The sequence below is a fragment of the Ovis aries genome, chromosome 12, assembly GCF_016772045.2.
Source record: "Ovis aries strain OAR_USU_Benz2616 breed Rambouillet chromosome 12, ARS-UI_Ramb_v3.0, whole genome shotgun sequence".
Classification (NCBI taxonomy): Eukaryota; Metazoa; Chordata; class Mammalia; order Artiodactyla; family Bovidae; genus Ovis; species Ovis aries.
This window is the reverse complement of record NC_056065.1, coordinates 74901187-74922647: the sequence shown is the minus strand read 5'-3', so window position 1 is coordinate 74922647 and position 21461 is coordinate 74901187. Positions and strand designations below refer to the sequence as shown.

At 48.5% G+C, this 21461-nt stretch overlaps 1 protein-coding gene and 1 long non-coding RNA gene across 6 annotated transcripts in view; one reads left to right on the top strand and one right to left on the bottom strand.

The window, feature by feature from the left end:
• Positions 1-324: 324 nt before the first annotated feature.
• Positions 325-4611, top strand: LOC132657486 (uncharacterized). Its single transcript, XR_009595768.1, has 2 exons — positions 325-847; positions 2867-4611. It is a non-coding gene; the product is annotated as an uncharacterized LOC132657486 (long non-coding RNA).
• Positions 4418-21461, bottom strand: part of CD34 (CD34 molecule) — a 23430-nt gene continuing 6386 nt past the window's right edge. For 2 of the 5 annotated variants that reach the window (XM_060396222.1, XM_060396220.1), the window contains exons 2-7: positions 17497-17679; positions 16656-16915; positions 15560-15640; positions 7349-7487; positions 7064-7116; positions 4418-6756 (exon numbers count right to left, since the gene is read on the bottom strand). In XM_060396222.1, the coding sequence (XP_060252205.1) occupies positions 6397-6756; positions 7064-7116; positions 7349-7487; positions 15560-15640; positions 16656-16915; positions 17497-17674 (1071 nt within the window). In that variant the 5' untranslated portion in view covers positions 17675-17679 and the 3' untranslated portion in view covers positions 4418-6396. The remainder of the gene's footprint in view (positions 6757-7063; positions 7117-7348; positions 7488-15559; positions 15641-16655; positions 16916-17496; positions 17680-21461) is intronic. The other 3 variants (XM_015099395.4, XM_015099394.4, XM_060396221.1) reach the window with 3 other exon arrangements.

The window sequence follows — 21461 nt, the reverse complement described above, 5'->3', positions numbered from 1 at the left end:
CACATCTTTTTGGTTTTTGGCTTCCCTTCATACCTCCTACTCCTCTGCCACACTGGAAAACAGTGCTTTGTTTTCCTGGAACTTCAAAACACTTTTTATTTGTCACATACAATGGTTAATTTCTTTCTTTAAAAAAAATTTTTTTTATCGGAGTAAAGTTGATTTACAATGTTGTTTCAGATGTACAGCCAGATGAATCAGTTATACATACATACATACATACATATATATATATATATATATATCTCCACTCTTTTTTTAAAAGATTCTTTTCCCACACAGGTCATGACAGTACTGAGTAGCGTTCCCTATTGAATAGGTCGCCAATGAGGACCTGTTGGGCTCCCTGGTGGTTCAGATGATAAAGAATCTGCCTGCAGTATGGAAGACTCAGATTCAGTCTTTGGTTTGGCAAAATCCCCTGGAGAAGGGAATGGTTACCCACTCTAGTATTCTTGCCTGGAAAACTCCATGGACAGAGGAACCTGTCGGGCTACACTCCTTGGGATTGCAGAGTCGTACATGGCTGTGACTAACACTTTCACTTCATTGTACACGGACTTGCTAGTCATCTGTTTCATACAAGTAGTCAATCCCAGTCTCCCAATATATCCCTGCCCCCTTCTTTCCCCTCTGGTAACTGTGAGATTGAAAACAGTATTTTTTTTTTTTTCTTTTTTGGCAGCACCATGGGGCTGGTGAGATACTAGTCCCCCAACCAGGGGTAGACTCTGCAGACACTGCAGTGGTCAAGCAGAGTCTTAACCCTTGGACCGCCAGGGAAGACCCAGAAGACAGTGTTCTGAAAGGACCTTTTACCTCCCTATATCCCCATCTCCACATACACGTATGTATGCCTTTCTATCAGCCTCAGACATTCCCAGCCATTTTTACAGCCCCACTCAGACATCGCCTGGCGGTAGCCAGCCCCTACTCTCCCCTGCTGGGAGGGGTCCCGCCTGCCTCTGGGAACAGGGCACTTCATTGAATCTTTTCTCGGTTACTTCTCCCTCTCTGCCGCACGTTTGTTTATTTTGGCTGCGCTGTGTCTTCATTGCTACGCGCTGACTTCGTCCAGCGGCAGCGGGCAGGGCCCACTCCTTGTTCTGATCCCAGGGCTTGTTGTTGCTGTGGCTGCTCTAGTTCGGGAGCCCAGGGCTTCCGTAGTTGGGGCCTGTGGGCTCAGCAGCTGAGGCTCATGGACTCTAGAGCCCCACTTAGTAGTTTGGGCGCGTGGGCTTAGTTGCCCCGTGGCATGAGGAATCTTCCTGGGTCAGGGATTGAAGCCATGTCCCCCGGCATTGGCAGGCGGGTTCTTAATCACCGGACTGCCAAGGAACTTCTATCTTTGTTTTTATGTGTGTGTTTGAATGCACTTGTATTCGCCCCAAGATGTAAAACTCTGTGCGTTTGAGACTCCCTGGCAGTCCAGTTGTTAAGACTCCATGCTTCCACTGCAGGCGGGGGCGCGGGTTTGATCCCGGGTGGGGGACTAGAATCCCACCAGTAGGCGGCACTGCATGGCCAAGAAAGATCCGTGAATTCAAACTCACGTCTTGTTCGTCTTTGCCGCTGCCACCGAGTCCCTAGCATAGGCCCTTGTTACTCTCAGGGAGTTTCCATTTCTTTTTCTGAGATCATAGAACCTACTTCATAGGGGTTCTGTGGCTACTAAACCAAAAATACGCTATTTAAATTTTGATACAGCATCTCAATTTTGATACAGCCAGTATTCAATAAATGTTAGCCATGATTATTGTTATTATCACTTGAAGGAACAAATGATGGAGCAAGTCCTACCTACTCTACCTTCAAAATGTCCTTTTGAATTCCACTTCGTCTCCCTACTGCCGCTATTATCGCCCTGCTCCCAGCGGTGACCATTCTTGATCCCATCTCTACAGTCTAATGGGCCCCAACCCTTCCGGTTTTGCAGAAGACAATTTTTCCACAGGCTGAGGAAGAGAAATGGTTTGGGGATGGTTCAAGCACGTTACCTTTATTGTACAGTTTATTTCTCTATATGCGTTCTGCTTTATTATAAAGCATTTTCAAGGGAAAAACCAGGGGGCCACTCTGCCACCAACACATATATCCAGTCTTAGGGGACAGTCCTCTTTTTCCATGAAATGAAAATTTAGCAGAAGATACACCTAGGTACATTTTTCCACAATCCAAGGTTAATTCTCCAGGGCTGACTGCAGGCAGAGCAGAGGGAACCAAGGTCGGGGGACTTGCTTGGCTACCCAGACCTGAGAAAGCACCCTCTGAGGAAATGCCCCAGACACGAAGCCCCAGACCTATCCTGACCCTGCCCTCACCAGCTTCAGGACATCCAACTGCAGGAACCCTGAGGTCCCAGCACAAGAGTGGGGAAAGCTTTGGATTCAGGACTTCTGAATTCCAGGTGGTCCGGGCAAGCTACCTCCCCTCTCAGGGCCTCAGTTTGTAACTATGCCATAGGTTGCCCTCCAATCGTCACCGTCTATAATTAAATGAGCTTCAGGTGTGGAATCCTCTGGACTAGGCTGTTTATGGGCTGGGCTGCAGGGGAGAGAAACCCAACATGGAGGCAATAGAACCAAACTGAGCGGTAGGAGCTCAGCACGGCCATCAGGTGGAGCCATTGCCACACCAAGATGCTCAAATCAAAGGCGGGGGAAGTTCTGATTCCTCTAGACAGCAATGGGTCCCTCAGGGCAAGCTGTCCAGCAACAAGAAGAACCAGTTGCCACCCCACACTGTCCCTTAAACACACACGCACGCACGCACGCACGCACATGCACACACACACACACACACACACACACGGCTTGCTCCCAAAGCCTACACATTCTGACAAACTCAGGGTAATGTACTGTTACAGGTTGCTGAGCCTGAGGCTGACAGCATATTGAAGGGCAGAGACATTACTTTGCCAACAAAATCCGTCTCGTCAAAGCTGTGGTTTTTCCAGTAGTCATGTATGGATGTGAGAGTTGGACTATAAAGAAAGCTGAGCACCAAAGAATTGATGCTTTTGAACTGTGGTGTTGGAGAAGACTCTTGAGAGTCCCTTGGACTGCAAGGAGATCCAACCAGTCCATCCTAAAGGAAATCAGTCCTGAATATTCATTGGAAGGATGTTGAAGCTGAAACTCCAATACTTTGGCCAGCTAATGTGAAGAACTGACTCTTTTGAAAAGACCCTGATCCTGGGAAAGATTGAAGGCAGGAGAAAGGGACGACAGAGGATGAGATGGTTGGATGGCATCACTGACTCAATGAACATGAGTTTGAATAAACTCCGGGAATTGGTGATGGACAGGGAGGCCTGGCGTGTTGCAGTCCGTGGAGTTGCAAAGAGTCGGACACGACTGAGCGACTGAGCTGAACTGAGCCTGAGGCTGAAGGAGTTTCAAAGACCCAGCTGCCTTTTCTCCTCCTGGTTTCCCGGGAATCTGTACCCCGTACCACCGGTCTTACCTGGCCAGACTCTCCTCCAGTCATTCTCAGGGCAGGATGTGTGACCAGATAGAGGCCAGCCTGACTTTTTTTAAATTAACATCTTCCCTTTCTCCAACCCCCAGCCGTCACCTTCTAAGGAAACCTCAAGACTTCCTCCCTTTGCCTCCCCGAGTCTTGGGGAGGAACCTCTGGTTAGAGCAGTGGGAGAAAAGCAAGGGGGAAGTGGGGCGGGGGGCGGGGTGTGCTGCTGAGGGGAAAGGTCTGGCCTGGGCCAGATAAGCCTGGAAGGATCCTTTGTTTGGCCCCAACTACCTCTGCCATTGTTGACACACTTGGGAGCCTTTCCCGAAGGTCCTGAATGTCTGACAGCTCCCCTTCCCCCATTTCCTATGGGCTTGGGTGGAGTGGGGGTGTCTGGGCTCTGGGGGTGGGGGTGTCTGGGCTCTGGAGGTGGGGGTGTCTGGGCTCTGGGGGTAGGGCTTCGCTTACAGACAGTTTTGCAGTTACGCTGCTTTCTTAATGCAGAGGTGGAAACCACCCCCTCCAGGGGCGGGCAGCCAGATCTCTTAGAAAGACGTTCCCACACTGTGTCTCACTGTTGTGCCCGAAGCTGGGGGCAGGGATGAGTGACAGCTGAGAGTTCACAGGCCCTGGTTCCTTCCCATGGCCTGGCATCTTTTGCATATGTACCTCTTCTCAGAAGGTGTTCACGAAGGGCATGGCTTCTAAGTCCTGGGCATTCTCTCTGCTTTTCTTTCTGCAACTAGGAGCATCAGCTTCCCTGAGAGCATTCCTGTCCCCCCAGAGAGGGGAGCAGTCAGTAGGCCCAGACGAAAGGCAGCATCCTGGTTGGTACCCTGAGATGGCCAGCCCAACCCCCCACATCCCCGCATGGTCCCCTTAGGTCTCGTGGGGAGACCTCTGCTCTGGTCTTCAGACACACCCAGCTGGCACAGAACACAGACAGACGTGTTTCAGTATCACTTTAATTACATTATTTACACACAGCATTTTTTATTCAGAAAAACAAACAAAAAAATCCACCCCATCTTCCTATCTCTGGAAAGTTCTATTTCCAACCGTCATTGAAATCAGGATCCCTTTTCACCCTTCTGGAAAAAGAAAAAAAAAAAACAAAACCAAGGACCTGGGTCACCTGCAGAAGAGGTGGCTTGTGGTGAGGGTCCTCTGGAGAAGTCCTGGGGCCCTGACCACACGGGGTGCAGAGCGGCTAAAGGGTTCAGGGTTAGGGAGACAGAGACAGAAGGAGTCTGCTGGGAGACTGAGGCCACAGCTCAACCCAGGAGTCAGGGAGAGGCGGGAGGAGGCCGTCGAGACAGAGGTGAAGGTCAGAACCTAGCCTCAGAGCAAAAGGCTTCCTTCGAAGCTCACGAGTCAAGAGATCTGGTCCCATGGTCCTGTCCACTCTGACCCACTGGCAGAAAAAGCAGCCCCAGCAGAGGCTCTCCGTGGCCCTACAGAGACCGGGACCAAGCTGTGTGCCCTCACCCCTCTGCCCTTTGAGTGGGAACCCATGTGTCCACATGTATCACCAGGTCAGGTCCTCCAAACACACAGACTCTGGACCTTGTTCTAAAACTTGGAGTCCGGTTCCAGGCTCAGCCAGAAAAGCTGCACAGGCCTCAGTCTACAGAGGTGGCGGTGGGGGTGGGGGTGATTTACCTGTGGAGCTCAGGGACCTTAGAGAGCAAGAGGGGAGCTGGTGAGTAAACGCTCAGTGCCTCAGAGAGGGGAATGGTGGAGATGGGTTAAGATGGCATGATTTTCTGACCGGTCATTACAAAGGGGCAAGTTCGAGGGATTGCTTTGGTGTTCCTAAAGTAGAGAAAGAAAAATACAAGGAAGAAACAGGAAAAGGTAACACCTCTTGGGACGAAATCACAGTCCAGAAAAGCCCCTGCTTTGCCCTGGGAATTCCTATAGTGAGGCAGAGAGCAGGAGGAGGAAAGGGGCCCCTCTGTGGAAGCTGCAAGACCATCTGCCCCCCCACCCTCCACCCCCCGAGGAGCTTCTCAGCATCTTGGCTGTGCGCATCACACCTTTCCTCAGAGTAGCCCAATGGTGGGTGCAGGGAGGTGAATGCGTGGAAGGCAGGAGGGCCCCTTGGCCTGGTACAGGGCGGGCCTCCAGGGATGGCTTCCCTGGGTATGTGCACTGGGAAAGGGGGGATGGTGAGGGGGCGCCGCTCTGGCGCAGAGGCTGCAAGCGCTCAGACCCAGGGAGGGGCTCCTCCCCCGGATCCCTCCTGGCCTTGCCCCTCCCCAGCCACGTCACAGTTCGGTATCAGCTACCACACGTTGTCTCGCGGAATGGCCGTTTCTGGAGGTGGCCTGGCCGGTGCCATTCTCCTGAGCCCCTCGATTCACAATGGCCTTTCCCTGAGCCTCGGGGGAGGCCTCAGAGCCTGAGCTATAGCCCTGGCCTCCACCGTTCTCCACGTAATAAGGGTCTTCGCCCTGGATGGTGTATAAATAAAGGAGCATTATCTCGTAAGCATGGGAGCCAGGCGAGGGGGAGGGAGAGGGGGAGGCGGGGGAGGGGGCTGCAGCTGCGTGTGCAGACTCCTTTCTTCCTGAAGAGCGCTCAGGGTTCCAGCTCCTAGAGGAGAAAGGACAGAGGAGAGGCGCCACACAGTGCCACGGCAGCTCGAGAGCCAACTCGCGCCAGGAACTGGGCCGTCCCCAGAGGAAGCCAGGGGCCAGAGGCCAACAGCCAAACCCTCCTCCAGACCACTTCAAGAGTCGAGTTTCCTTCCACATGTCCCCTTCTTGTGAGACACTGGGTACCCACGGGCCTTTACTATGCTTGCAAAGAAGTGGCTGCTTTAGCTGCCTGTTCTGGTTTGTACCCAGCTAAACTATCCCAGGGACAACAATAAATCGATGACGCAAACCAGCTATTACCATGGTGAGGGGGCAGGGCCCCAGTTCATGCCACCCTCCACCATCTACTACATATTGTTTCGACTCGTCCACAGACACAGTAAGGTACGTGCACACACATTCCTGTGTGAGGGCACAGAAGTACCTCTTCTGGTATTTCTCCTCCCCTTCCGTGACATTCATGGACCTCCCCAGGAGACCTAGCTTCCTCATGTGCTTTGCCCTGGAGCCCAGAACTGACCAGCCTTTCTCCTGCTGGGCTCCAGCTGCGGCGGTTCATCAGGAAATAGCACGTGGTGATCAGGATGGCCAGCAGGATCCCCGAGGTGACCAGTGCAATCAAGGTCTTCCGGGAATAGCTCTGGTGGCTGCTGACATCTTCTTCAGAGATGTCCTGGATGCCCATCTTGAAGAGAAGCCACAGAAAAGTGAGCCTTCCACTTGTGGGACGTGAGTCCTAGAAGAGGAGCCCAGCCCATGCTAGACGCCTCTGTGTGACTCAACACTGAATACACCCAAGAAGACACAGACCTCAGGGGTTTTCTAAACAGGACTTAAGACTGGTATCTCTTCATTAAGCCAAACTGTAAAATTTCATTTCAAAGATAGAAGGGCGAAGACTGTTGGAGAAGGGTGGAGAGGTAGGAAGGGTAGGTAGGTCTGGAGAATATGATTACTTTCTCCCCTGAAACCCCTCATCTCCATGAACTTACCTCTCTCAGGTCAGACTGGTACCTTTTCAGAAGTCTGATCTTGCTGGAACTTTCTGGAATGAGAAACAGAGTTTGCTGCGTCCAGAAGCTCGAACAGCTCCTCCTGCACTGTTCTAGAAGATGCTCTGACAGTGAGGGTAGATCTCAGAGGGTCTTTCCCAGACTCAGCATGGCCCTGCTTGCCGGCACCTCTGCCCTCTGAGCTACAATGCCTGGTTTCTACCCAGCATCCTCTATCCTCAGCCCACCTCCCCCTCTAGACCTCAGCACAGACCTGTCCCTTACCTGTCCTGTTGGCCAGGACCAGCAGCAGGCACTGAGGCTTCACGTCAGACTGGGCCAGGAGCAAGGAGCACACCTCTGCCTGTTCCTCCTGACACAGGACTTGGGTCAGCTTCTCTTCGTTGTTCTTCTTAAACTCCTCCTGGGACAACAGAGAAGAGTGGTGAGCAGGACATGGGATTGCTGGTATCCTCTGCACTGTATCTGGAGTCTCAGGCTATAATTTGGATTAAAGTCCCACTGTTACCCTCAAAACAAAAAGAATCCTTTTTCCCCCCCTAAAATTCCAAGTGAAAAAAAAAATCTTGCAAACTTCATATGTGCATAAACACAATAAGAAAAAAAAAAAACTCCAAAATTTCCCAAGACCAAAAGGTGGTCTTAGCTGGCACTCTATGATGTCAGAGAACAAATTTAGGAACCATTACCTTACTGAAGGATTGCCCATGTAAACCTACACTATCCAAATTAAGTTCAAAAGAAATCACCAATTACACAAAATATTACCAGTGCAATACTGAACTCCGGGAGATGGTGATGGGCAGGGAGGCCTGGCGTGCTGTGATTCATGGGGTCGCAAAGAGTCGGACACGACTGAGCGACTGAACTGAACTGAACGGAACTGAATGCAAAATGAAGATAAAACCCTCTGTTCCAAGTTTATAAGAGGCCCAGAGATTGAAGGAAAAGCCAAGGGAGGTGAGGAGCAGAGAAGAAATTTATGACTATAGATGCAATGGGATCCTCGCCCCTTCCCTCTCAGTCTCCAAGGGGTCTCACAGACAGCATGGCTCAAATTCAAGTGGGGCTCTTGTCTAGTCTTCCATTCCCTGTCCCCACCAGAGACACAGAACCCAGTTTTATATGAGGTGGACAGGTCGCTCCAGGCTGCTGGCTGACTGGTCCATGGAGTCAGACGCTCAGACTCAGAAGACAAACTCTGACAATTCTTCAACAGTAAAGTCCCAGGAAAGGGATGAATTAGAAGCCCTGGCTGTTCCCCCTCCTCAGTCTTCCAGGATTTATTCCAGCAGCCTCCGAAGGGAGTGGCCTGCTCTACCCAGAAAAAGAATCAAAACCAAGACTCTCTCCTCGGTCCGGATGGCAGATGGCGGGGGAGGAAATGCCTGAGCAGCTCTGACAGCTTTCCTGTGAGGGGAAAACTTCTGGGGCGTGTGAGGGGCATCAGAGCTGAGCCTCCGTGGAGGAGAACGCTTCCTGTTTGCGGAGCGGTGCTGCTCCGGGGGCAAGGCCACAGGGCCCTCCCAGCTTGGCAAGCAGCCTGGGTATTTTCCTACTGCTGCGGCCCAAGGCAGTAAAACCCAGGCTCCTTTGCTCCTGCACAAGGCAAGGTCAAGATTGGCCTCACGTCCCAGCTTTCTTCTGCCAGCTGGAATTCGAGGCTTTGGGGAGGCCAGACAGCAGGGCGAGTCCAGCGGGAACCTCAGAAGGTCCCCAAGAGCCAAGCTTACAGAGAGATGAGTCCTCAGGCCACGGCTCCTTCTCCCTTGGGAGGACAGATGAGGCGGGTCTCCAGGGAAGTCCCAGGATAGGAGCTCCTCACAACAGCATTCGCTGTGGGGAGTCTGGGCACCGCACTGGATGTGATCAGCAGTCTCCTTCCTATCTGGGCTCGCGTCCCCTCGGACTTGCCTTGCTGCCCCGCAAGCACCTTCTGGATGAGGAGGAGGGAAGTCCCTGCCTGGATGACTCTGGGCTCGTAAGCTGTCTCTGGCTGACATGTGTCTCGTTCCCGAGAGAGGCAGGGGGACGGGGCTCCTGGACAATCTAAACAAGTCAAACAAGAAGGCCCCTCCTCGGTGTGCTGAGTCCTATGAAGCTCCGCCTCGATCAGACTCAGCTGTTCCGATGGTGATCAGGACTGCGTGAATCCCTCCGTGCGTGCGTCGTGTGTGTGGTGTGCGTATGGAGCAGGGCGAGCAATGAATTCCACGTGGTCAGAGCTGTTGGTGTGTATGCACGGCCATGAAGACAGATGCCGCCTCCTATGTCTCAGGCACTGGTTCTAAGTGCTCTCTGCATGTTGACTCACTTATGTTTCACACAACTCTGTGAGATGAATACTATTATTCTCCCCATTTTATAGATGAAGAAACTGAGGCACAAAGAGACTTCAGAGTTGACAGAGCTAGTCACATGGTAAGAACCCTAAGAGAGGTACCATGGACATGTACAGGAGAGCAAGCACACACCTACTTCGGGGTTATCAGAAACATCTCAAAATAGGCCTCACAGAATGGACAGACTGTACGCAGGAGAAGCTGGGGAAGGGCCTCGGGAGTGTGGGCGCCACCCTGAGGATGCTCAGGCATGCATGAGCCTGCAGCCTTCACAATACGGGCTGCCCCGGGAATGAAGCATATGGCCTTTCCCCTTGGAATTCCATCTTTCAAGACTCGATTCCACCTCCCCTCCTCAAAGAAGCCAGTCCCCGTGTTCCAGCAGACTGGGTGTCCGTCCTTGCTCTGCTATTTACTAGATTCTTTGCAAGTCATACAGCACATCTGAGTGTGAGGTTCCTCAGCTGAAGACTCAGTAGGGATGGTGACTGGAGAGCTGGTCTGTGAAGAGTGTCTGACAAGTGCCCAAGCGGGCACGGGATAAATGGCAGCTGTTCTGAAGCAACACCTCCTAGACTGTTCACCTAGAATCTACACGTCGATGTTTAATCACATTCTGCCTTACTGCTATTATCATTTCTCTGTGACTAGACTGTAAGGCTTCTTAGTGGGGGGTGGGGGGATGTAGGTGGACGTTAAATAATTTTGAACCCAGACTACACGAAGCATAGCACCAGAAAAACAAGAACTCAGTGAACTCCTGTTCATCTTAACGCCCCAAGTGGTTTGACTTCCACACAGGGGCCCTCCGCCCCTTGTTTAGTTTCTTGGACTCGATTCAGGGGAATAACAGTAGCCAGCCAGGCTCCCTCCTACTCTGGAATCCAACAGCATCAGTGAATTGTGTTTGAGCCTGGACAGAAGCAGGTGGATCCTGAACAAAGCACAATGCGCCTCCGGATGCTTGAAATAAACATCCTCCCCCAAGAGAGGCTGCAGGCAGGCATCATGGGACAGTGGGCAGGAGGAAGCCACGGCCTCACCATGTTGCTCATGGGAATCAGACTGGTGGACCCCTAACTTCATCAGCTAGCACATAATATTTTATAAAAGCAATTATCATCATCATAATAAAACCACCTAAGTTTTCTAAAGCAGCATTCTCAAACTTTGCAAAGACTCAGCATGTTAAAGAAGCACATTAAATATTGGAGTAGGGGGAGAGAGGGACAGGTATTTTTCTAAACTTTAAGATATTACTCAATCTTAAAACCCTAGGATCAGTCACCTCTCTATCTCCCTTCCTCCCTCTCTCTCAGTATTTTATTGACTTTGGTGTAAGCTTGGCAATGCAGCTAAAATCTCTCTTTTCATATAGAGACTGGAATAATTAAAGGACCCATTACAAGTCACACAGGTGGGCAGCTGACCAAAAGTTAGGGTGTCCCAGATCTCAGGTTCTCTCCAGAAGACACACTGTCTTCATCAGTCCCCCATCTGCAAGTTATTTTTTCTGCATGGAAACTGACATTTAGTGTTTGAGTGGAGGGCAAGGAAGACACGGGCTGGGGGACATTATCTGGAGGCAGCCTGCCTCCGATGAAGTGACTGTGACAGCACAAGGGGCACGTGAGCCAGCTGAGCAAATATCACCCCTGCTCATAAACATACGTGGTTCTAAAGACAGGCAGCTCTGAAAGACAAATTGGAGGGCAAAGGACTGGAATAGAGATTTCTGCAGAGAACATACACAAACGGTCAGTAAGCACATGAAAGGATGCTCAGCCTCATTAATCATTAGGAAATGGCAATCAAATGCACCTCACATCCAATCAGATGGCTACTATGAAAAAACCGAAAATAAAGAGTGCTGGTGAGGATGAGGAGAAACTGGAATGTCTGCGTCCCATTGGTGAGAACAGGAAGTGGTGCAGCTATTATGGAAAACAGTATGGTGATTCCTCAAAATTTTAAAAATATGATCCATATTTTTATGGATCATAAAATATGATCCATTTTACCATATGATCCAGCAGTTCCATTTCTGGATATATACCAAAAGAAATGAAATAAGAGTGTTGAGATATGTGAGCAAACATGTTCATAACAGCACTATTAACCATAAGCCAAAAGGGGGAAGCGACCCAAGTGTTCACAGGTGAATGAATGAATAAAATTGGATATGAACATACAATGGAATATTATCCAGCCTTAAAACAGAAAATTCTGACACATGCTACATCATGGATGACCCTTGAGGACATCAGACTGAGTGATTATATATCAGTCACAAAAAGATAAATACTGTATGATTCCACTCATACAAGGTACCTAGAATAACCAAATCCATAGAGACAGAAAGAATAGTGGCTATCAGGGAGAAGGAGGAGGCGGGGGAAAAGGGAAGTTGTTTAGTGGGTGGAGAGTTTCAGTCCTGGAAGATGAAACGAGTTCTAAACATCGATCACACAACAGGGTGAGTGTACTCAGCAGTACTGAACTGCACACCTAAAATGGTAAAGTTCATGTTATGTATATTTTACCACCATTAAAATGACTCCTTGGTAGATTCCCCTGGATCTGTAGATAATAAGAGAATGAGGGCTTCCCTGGCAGCTCAGCTGGTAAAGAAGGTGGTGGAGTCTATCTGCAATGTGGGAGACCTGGGTTTGATCCCTGGCTGGGGAAGATCCCTGAAGAAGGGAATGGCAACCCACTCCGGTATTCTTGCCTGGAAAATCCCATGGATGGAGGAGCCTGGCAGGCCCCCCAGTCCATGGGGTCGCCAAGAGTCGGATAGGACTGAGCAACTCACACACGCATGAGAATAAAGTAAGCTTACATTCTGAAAACTATGTGGGAAATCACAACCACAACAAAGTTAATTAACCCGCCGTTGCAGCAGGGAGAACGACGTGGGTGACACGTTCTGCAAATAAGGCTCCTGAGATGCAGTGACAGCTGCTTGACAAGAGTATGGGATTACCGTCCTCTGGCTGACGCAGGTGACCTCTATCTAGAGGTGAAGCACAGGAGCAAAAGCAGAGTAGCTGGGACAGAAATGTCTGCAGGATGCACGTCCATGAGGCAGGCCGAGCAATCCCCATAGCAAGAGCTAGGAGACTGGACCCTCACTGTCTACCCAGTGTAAAATGAGTGTCTGGAGAGCTGAGAACAATGCTTATTTCTGTTATGGGAACATATTAGATGGAAGGGCATGACAGCGCTACATAAGTACTCGAGGGTGTGATGTCAGGGGGACCCACGTCCTTCATGCTTCTCATTAGGCCTGAGTTTCCCCTTGATGAGAACCAGGGCCATAAGGCCCTCTGACGCCCAAGGTACGAAACCAACGTAAGGAAGATGAGGAGGCGCCACACCGCTGTGGGGGAGAGGCTGATCATCAGAGAAGCATGCAGTAGGGCTCATGGAAAAGGAATCTGGGGAATAAGAGCTGTGGCCTAAAACTCTGGAAGGATTGCTGACTGAGGAAAACAGGAGGCAATGCTGCCTGAGGGCTGGGGAAGAGGAACCCCCCAGGAAGACAGGGATCAACAGCGGCGGAAGGAAAAGGAAAAAAAAGAAAACCAGCACTGCATAGGTGCTGCTATCGAGTTGATTCATCACGGGCAGCACAGAAGCCTTCTTCAGGATATTGGAGGAATTACTATCTTTCCACATCCCTACTCGCAGATTCTCCCCAAATTACAGTAGAGTGCGGATCTTTTCAGCTATGGCATAAAGTAGATTAGAGAGTAAAGGCCTCAGAGAGAGAGAGAGAGACTGCAGCACAGGAAAAGCCGTTATTTCTGGAGCAGCAGTAAGTTTCTGGCACTTATCTGGTACGATGACCCTCGTTAAACGTGAACTTTGAAGAGCAGTGGACAGACATTTAGAATAAATCGTCTGCGATTAGCTCTAAATCGTTTGTATGAAGAATTAGTATTCTGGCACAGAGCACCGCAATGCACAGGAAAATAAGTGCTCAGCCAAGATAATACAGAGAGAGAGAGAAGATGATCATTTCTCTTGGCTATAATTAGCAAACTGTTGGGCAAAAAAAAAAAAAAAAAGTTTTTTTTTAAATGAGTAGAGTTGAAAATCAGCATCAGAAACACACAGAATCTTAACGTGGACACCCTGTATATTCATGCTTAACTATTTTACAAGTTGCACTTAGCTATTCCCATTGCGTGAACCTATGTCTTCCAAATTTTTGTTGTTTTTTAAAATTGTAAGCTAAATAATTTTCTTAGGTATAATTTTAGAAGACCTGTGAGTTAGAATGACCCAACTGATAATCACAAGATACCAACAGTCAAAATGGACAAAAACAAGTAACCTAACACCCTCTATAGACTACAGTATATACCCAGACTCTTTCCAAAATACATGCATGTCACATGTCATATATATGGTTCCCTGAAACGGATTCCCAACTTGTAAGAACATGCTTTTTTTCTGGAAGTAAATATCATTCTTCCTATCATTCTTTCTTTCATCCAGGAAATTGTTACTGTCAGGAAACTGGATTTACTGAAACAAAGCAAGGAGATCTGCTATCATCATTAAAAATTAATACAGTGCAGAACAGTTTGCCAGGTGATAAGACAGGAAGTGGCAAGAAGAGGCATTACTACTAAAAAGCAAGACGAAAGCAACATATTATGAGAAATGCCATGAAGGTTTACCTTAAAAATGAAAAATAATCATTAAAAAAAAATCTCCTGGAATTAATAAGCATGTTGAAGAAAATGGCTAGACCCAAGATAAATATGAAAAACTCAATGAACTTTCTAATATACAAGAAACAATCAACTGGAATATATCATGGAAAATCTATATAATAAGTCTTAAGAAATCCATAAAACCTATAACATTTTAAAAATTAAAAAAATAAAAAGACACAGAACAATACCAGAGGAAAAATCAGAAAAAAATGGTGAGATTTTAGAGCAGTTCCAATTAAAATTTTAATGGTTTTGTGGGTTTTTTTGACTTGCTGTTTCTAAAATTTTTCTAAAAAAATAGATGAAAAATGCCTTATACACAGGTCTTTGTATAGCAAAGACCTGCTTGGCTAGATCTTGAAAGTGTTGATGTATAACACTATAAGGGCTTCCCTGGAAGCTCAGCTGGTAAAGAATCCACCTCCAGGGCAGGAGACCCCGGTCCAATTCCTGGGTCGGGAAGATCCCCGGGAGAAGCGATAGGCTACCCACTCCAGTATTCTTGGGCTTCCCTGCTGGTTCAGGCAGTAAAGAATCCTGCAATGTGGGAGACCTGGGGTCGATCCCTGGGTTGGGAAGATCCCCTGAAGAAGGGCATGTACCCCACTCCAGTACTCTTGCCTAGAGAATCCCATGAACAGAGGAGCCTGGCAGGCTACAGTCCATGGGGTCAAAGAGTCAGACATGACTGAGCGACTAAGCACAGCAGAGGGCACAGAAAAACTTAATACAAACTAAAGGAAGAATCCCAGTCAATAAAGGAGAGAATCACTGGAAAAATAATGCTAGGGGAACTGGTTATATGGAGAATGAAGCATTTACAGCAAAAAATTCTCTCTATATTAAAGAGTTATATGAAAATAATAATAAATTGATTTTTTAGGTGACTATATTTCCTGAAGGACTTTCTTAACATAAAAGCAAACCTAAACCGGACTATATATTACAATATGCATGTGTGCGTGCTCAGTCATATCCAGCTATTGGCAACCCCATGGACTGTAGCCCGCCAGGCCCCTCGGTCCATGGGATTTTCCAGACAAGAATACTGGAGTGGGCTGCCATTCCCTCCTTCAGGGGAATCTGCCCAACCCAGGGATGGAACCCATGTCTCCTGCACTGGCAAGCAGGTTCTTAACCACGGAGTCACCTGAGAAGCTTATACAGTACAATAGAGGAGGGGGGAAAGAAAATTTAAATAAAACCATCTTTTCCTTCTTTGTCCACCAGATGGGGCCTCTTACTCCCTAAATCCAAAGCTCAATATTCAAAGCAGCCTGTCCATGTTAAACTGAGCCTGCCTCCACCCAGCTCACTCCTTCCAAGACTCACCTTAAGGAGGTTCAGAAGTAATTTCGGGAGGAGAGGGAGGGGGACAGAATGGGCAGAGGGGTTTGACTTACACAGCTGGAGGTCTCATTCAGCTTCAGGCAGATGCTGTGGGCCAATTTCACTTCTTTGACTCTGGAACATTTTATTTCAGTCTGTATTTTTTAAAAAAAGTAAATAAGTCAGCATCATTTCTTCCCCACCTCTTTTCTGGTTTGATTTCTATGACATAGGTTTTAAAGAGGTTTCAAAAAAAAAAAAAAGAAATTTAAACAGGTTGTTAGGAGACTAGAATGTTATAAGACACACTCTTCTTTCACCTCACTTCTTAACACATCGGATAGTCAAAACTTTAGTTACTAGCCTGGGCTTGCAGGCAAGTAGCTATTTGCAATCTTGGTAAACACTGGCTTGAATGCTGCCCATATGGACAAGGGTAGGATCTTTCCCCTTGGAGCTGTTTTCCCTCCAGCGAATTACACACTTGCAGGGGAACAGATAATGAGGGGGCCAGGCAGACTCTGGTGATACTCATTTTACTTCTGGGCCCTGGGACTCTCCAGATTTCTATTCTGGTTCCCTTAAAAACAGAAACCAGGCAGGTCTCCCATGCCTGCTGGCAGGCTCCATGCCCTCACATTTTCGACTCTTCCTGCTGAAAGTTGCTGATAGCCACAAGCCCCAAGACTGAACAAGGCAGAGTGAGCTTAACATCCCCAGTCTTCTTAGCTCCTCACTCCCTCTCTACACCTGCTATACCACCAAACCCTCTGGCAGAAAGGAAACAGTATTTGCCCTAAACATTTTGGGAAAAGCAGCACCATTAAATGCAAGATAGTTTCCAAACATGCCCAAAGGAGAGGGGTACCTTGGTCCATGCCTAGACCAAGAGGTATAAGAAAGAACCACCAAGGCTTAGATGGATTCCTGAGAATCCTCTTCACTCTCTACTCTCTGAAAACATTATACCCATGGCACAGATCAGTCTTGCCACCAAACCCTCCCCTTTCCCTCCCCTTTCAGCAATCTTTAAGCTGCATATTTCTCATGTGAAATCCTATATGATCAAAATTCATTGGTTTGGATAAGCAGAGGTTAAGGGGAAGGGAGAGAGCTTGCATAGATATGAAGTCAGGGGGTAATCTGTCATTTTTAGCCCAGTTCACCCACCTTGAGGATATTTTGGGTAGGAGAAAATGATGGAGAGGTATTAATGGAAGAAGTCACAGGGCTGGTACTATTGTATAGGGAATCCGAAATATTTCCAGGAAACGTGCTGGGCTGCAGAGTCGCCTCTGAAGTCGCAAAGCTGATGAGGGTAGAAGACGCCGTGGTGGCTAAAGAGGTCTGTGGTTGGACAGAAGAGTTCACGGCTCCAGAGGCTGGGAGGGTCTCAGAGGCAGACGTGAAATTGACTGTAGACGCTGGAACTGACCAGTACACAGTGTGAACACATGCACAACGGCATAAACACACAGACAAACACACAAACACATCTCAGTTCATTCTCATAGGCTCGGACTTCAACCCAGAAAAGGGAATCTGGGGAGTCAAAAATTACTTCATGTCCTAACCCTTGGCAACTCATTTCCAGCCAGCTGTTGAAACCATAGCTATAATCTACAATGTGTTAGAAATGCCCTCCAAGACGCTGAAACTGACCATTGAAACTGGTACCTTAGAGACACCAAAGACCCCCAATTTGTACGTGGTTTGCTTTCCTTAGAAAAGATCATAGATTCTTCTTTATCACTAAGTTGGACCCAGGAGTACAAGGAGAATTACTGATCAGAATGAGCAGCCCAGACATTGACTGGAGAAAGCTGTCACTACAGGAAGAATTGTCTAGAACATACTTCAGGGTTCCCTAAGCATGATACTCAAGCCATTATTAAAAGGAGCTTGTATGTTTCCATCTGTGGGGGAACATAGAGGACAGAGGTGGTTTGCAAATATCCTAATGCTTCACCCAAGTGCCAGTAGCATCCTTCTGGGGGCTTGAGATCTTTACCTGAGGTGACTGCTGTGGTCCCATTGCTGTCCTGAGAGACATTGTAGAGGTTGGTGCTTCTAAAAGTACTTGAGTTCATGCTTTTCCAGTAGGACGTAGTTGTAGGGACAGGTGAAGATATTCCTGGGTTGGATGACACTGTGGCATTACCAGTTATGGCTGTATTTGTGAATTCCATAGAAGCTATAGAGAAACAAAGAAGAGATATCAGAGTGCAGATCGTCCTGAAGCCTCATAGCATCACCTGATTCAGTTTCTTGACATGAGGGAGAATCCATCTAGAACATCCCCTGGCAACAGAGCAGAACAAAGACCCCCTCCTGGACAGATGACTCATTTCCCACTAGATTTTTTCCCAAGGAAACAGAGAAAGAAAAGTTTGCATGCACCAAGCAGCTAGCATAGTGTTATTTATAGGAAGGAAAAGTGGCAAGCAACTGAATGAGTCACAACAGGGTGAATGTTATATGCACTCAGCATACCGTAATCACTACAAACAAAAGTATGCCACAATTAGAGCAGCACGAGAATATGAGGCAACGCTCATAATAGGCTAAGCAAAATAGAAAAATTTCAAATTACACCTGAATAAGTATTGCCAAGATCTAAAATGTGGGAAAAGATGCGCTTCTATTTCCTTTTGAATGTATCCTTCTCTCCATTCAATTTATTAACTCGGAATAACCACTAGATTCACACCGTCTCTATGCAATCCTTTAAAAAATCTTCTTTCCTTCGTAGATTGCCCCATTACCCAAATCCTTTCATTCTCTCCCTCAGGGCCTTAAAACCTATTCTTTTTTTTTTTTTTTTTTAATTGAGGAACTGTGGCTCACAAGCCCAAGATTCCTTTTGGGAAACTCTGACCTAGGAATCTAGCTGATGGACTAGAGAGCATATGACTTGGTTTCTCATCAAACGCTGTGGGGACAGACAGCTGGGTTCTGGTTCTGCCAAAAATTCGATAATTTAATGTGTGTGTGTATTAATTTTTAAATGAGGGTCTTTTCTTATTTGGATTGTTGGGGAAATCAACGAGATAACAAATGCTATAGTATAATGTTTCCAGAAGCAGTTATTCTCTGAAACTTTTCCTGCAGGTTCTTAACCCTCCCGTGTTCCCTGTGGTGCCCAGCAGCGTTATCCTCAGGTCCAGGAAGGAAAAGCTACCTGTATGGACCCTGCGCTTAAGAGCCTACACACTGTTCCTTCTCCTGCCCTCCCTGTTCCCAAAATGTGAGGAGTCCATGGGGCCAATGGAGGGGCACACTCTCTTCTAGATCGTGCGTTGGGACCAGAACTCCTTGCCCAAATGGCTCTTTGCTTACTGGAGGACCTGCATGGGTCTCTTCTCCATCCTTCCAAGGGTGAACTGCAGCTCCAGTGAATATTCTACAAGCTCAAGGCCACCAGTGTGCAGGGAAAAGGCGAGAGCTCAAGCATGTGGGTGGGGTGCCCCTTGCCTGCACGCACGGTCCCTTACAGTGTGGACCAGAGCCCTGGGTAAGAGGAAGAGAAGAGGGTGGGCAAAGGCCGAGGACCATCTCTTCCTGCTAAGCCCCCCGTGACACTGACCCCCAAGGCTCTGAGAGTCTTAAATTCAAATCTGGCCTTCCAGGTGGCCATGAAGGTACATTTTTAAGAAGATAGAAGATATTTTATTTACCAGTTCATTGGCCTGATTTATAACTTGAAGTATTTAGACATATAATATATGGGATATGGGTCTCTACTGTATTCTTGGCTTGAGCCCTAGAAACAATTAGAGGTAGACTTGGCATCCAGAGCTCACACCCAGCAATACTATCCTCAAGGAAAGGCCCCCCAGGGTCTCAGGGCACCCTAAAGCTTGTCTCTAACTTTTCTGATTGAGATCTGGGTCTGTGCTTTTCAGAGGTTTCCAGGTAAAAGCAGTGCAGAAGAACACCTCTTCTTTTCCGCAGCCTCAAGGCAGCAGTTAGGCAATGGTTTCAAGGCAATGAATTTTCTCCCAAAGGTGGGGTCAAGTCTCACTCTCTGTCATCCACCTCTCTTCCCAGCCTGCTACAGGCAGGCTAGTACTCCTGCTGAGTACAAAGCACCTATCTGAAAATGATGGGGAACAAGCGGAGGAGAACACGTGGTATTACTATTTCCATTTCAGAGATAAGAACCTGGATCACCAAGGTTTCAGCCGAGGGGGAACGCTGTCATTCATGCAGGGCAAGGAGCCATGGGGCGCCCGAGGTTTAGCTGACCCTTGAGTAGAAGCAGCAAGAGGGTCCAGGGCTCCAAACTGCTAAGGATCAGGATGCATCCTCCACACTTCGGAGAGAAAAGGATGGGCTTCTCGCTGGCTGGGGTTGGGGGCAGGAAGGATGAATCTCTCAAAATAAAATAGATGGGGAAACAGACCCAGTGGTTTTGCCCTTAAATCAGTCCCTCTCGTCCTCTGTCATCCCCTTCTGCTGCTGTTTTCTATCTTTCCCAGGGGGCCACAGAGGAGGAGACAGTTGGATGGCATCACTGACTCCATGGACATGAGTTTGAGCAAGCTCCAGGAGACAGTGAAGGACAGGGAAGCCTGGCATGCTGCAGTCCATGGGGTCGCAAAGAGTCGGCCACAACTGAGCGACTGAACAACAATAAGTCCCTCTCAGCAATCTGACCCGAAGGTCTAAGTTCAGTGCAGGGGGCAGGTGGTGGGAACATTTGGACACTGAACTGAAGGACCATCCTCCCAAGGTTACCATTCCAAAGCACCACTGGCGATCCCCCTCGACATCCCTCCTGCCCACCCTGTTTTTCTTCTTCCCTCCAGGACACCGATTCTTGGGAATCCCATCTGGCCCAGCCTGGCCCAGCCCTCTCCTCTCCGCAACAAAATCTGGGCCTGGCTGAGGTTACATCATGCTTTTGAACCCCCTCCCCTGGGGCCTCCTTCACCCAGACAAACAGTTTTGAACTTTTCCAGATGTGAAGAGAGACCCACTGCCCGTTCTGAGCACAGAGGTGGTTGTTCCAGAGGAGTGAAGCAACCCAGCACCCCAGCCAGCTCCTGAGCCACCGGGGTCAGGCTCCTGGCTGGGGCTGCCTTCTCCCATACCCCCCTGCCCCTCTGCTAAGAATGGACGAACAGGTTGCAGGATCTGTCTGCAAATGAGGAGGGAACCCCAACCGCAGATTCACATCCCCAAGCCTAGGCGGAGTGGGGAAGCCGGTGAGACCCTTGAAAGACAAGACAAAGAGGGAAGGCAGGAGGGCAAGGCTGAGCAATGCGGTATGTATGAGCTGGTGCAGGGCAAGGCGACCCCTTGGCAGAGCCCTGGGGGCCGATCCTGACCTAGGCACCGCGCCTGGAGACTGTCGGTGAGGAGGGCTCTTGTTTTCACAGCCTCTAGGGCTCCCTCTCTAGTGCTCCCATGAAGAGATGGGTCTTGGAGGAATGCAATGAAAAGAATCAAGACCGGCCACAGGTCTGTATTTATCCTGTCTTCCCTGACATGCCCCTGGCATTAGACCATCCAAGGCGGATCTTTCTCTATCTCAGCTTCTCATCCCCCAACTGCATGTGGAAGTCATAGCAGCCTCCCAGCCAGAGCCAAGAGATGGTCGATGAAGCTTCTACCCCGTTTCACTCTAGGAACTGGAGGAAGGGCCCTTACCCCAACCCAACAGAGCACTATGCCACAAGTTAAACCTGAACGAATGCCTGTCTTCTGCTGTTCACCTCTCAGTCCATCTGTACTAGCTGTGTCTCCTGAAGCACACTATTTGCCCCTACCTACCCTACTTGATCTCAGCCCGTGCACTCGGGATAAAAGGAGACAAGGGCTTGAGCAGTTAGAGACATGAGGATTCTAAGAAGCCAAAGAGATGTCATGAAATTCATGTTGTAAGTGTCATGCATTTAACCACAGGTACATATTTCAGAGGCAATTAGTCGTGTTTGACACAGAATCCTAACAAACATCTTGATCTGCTAG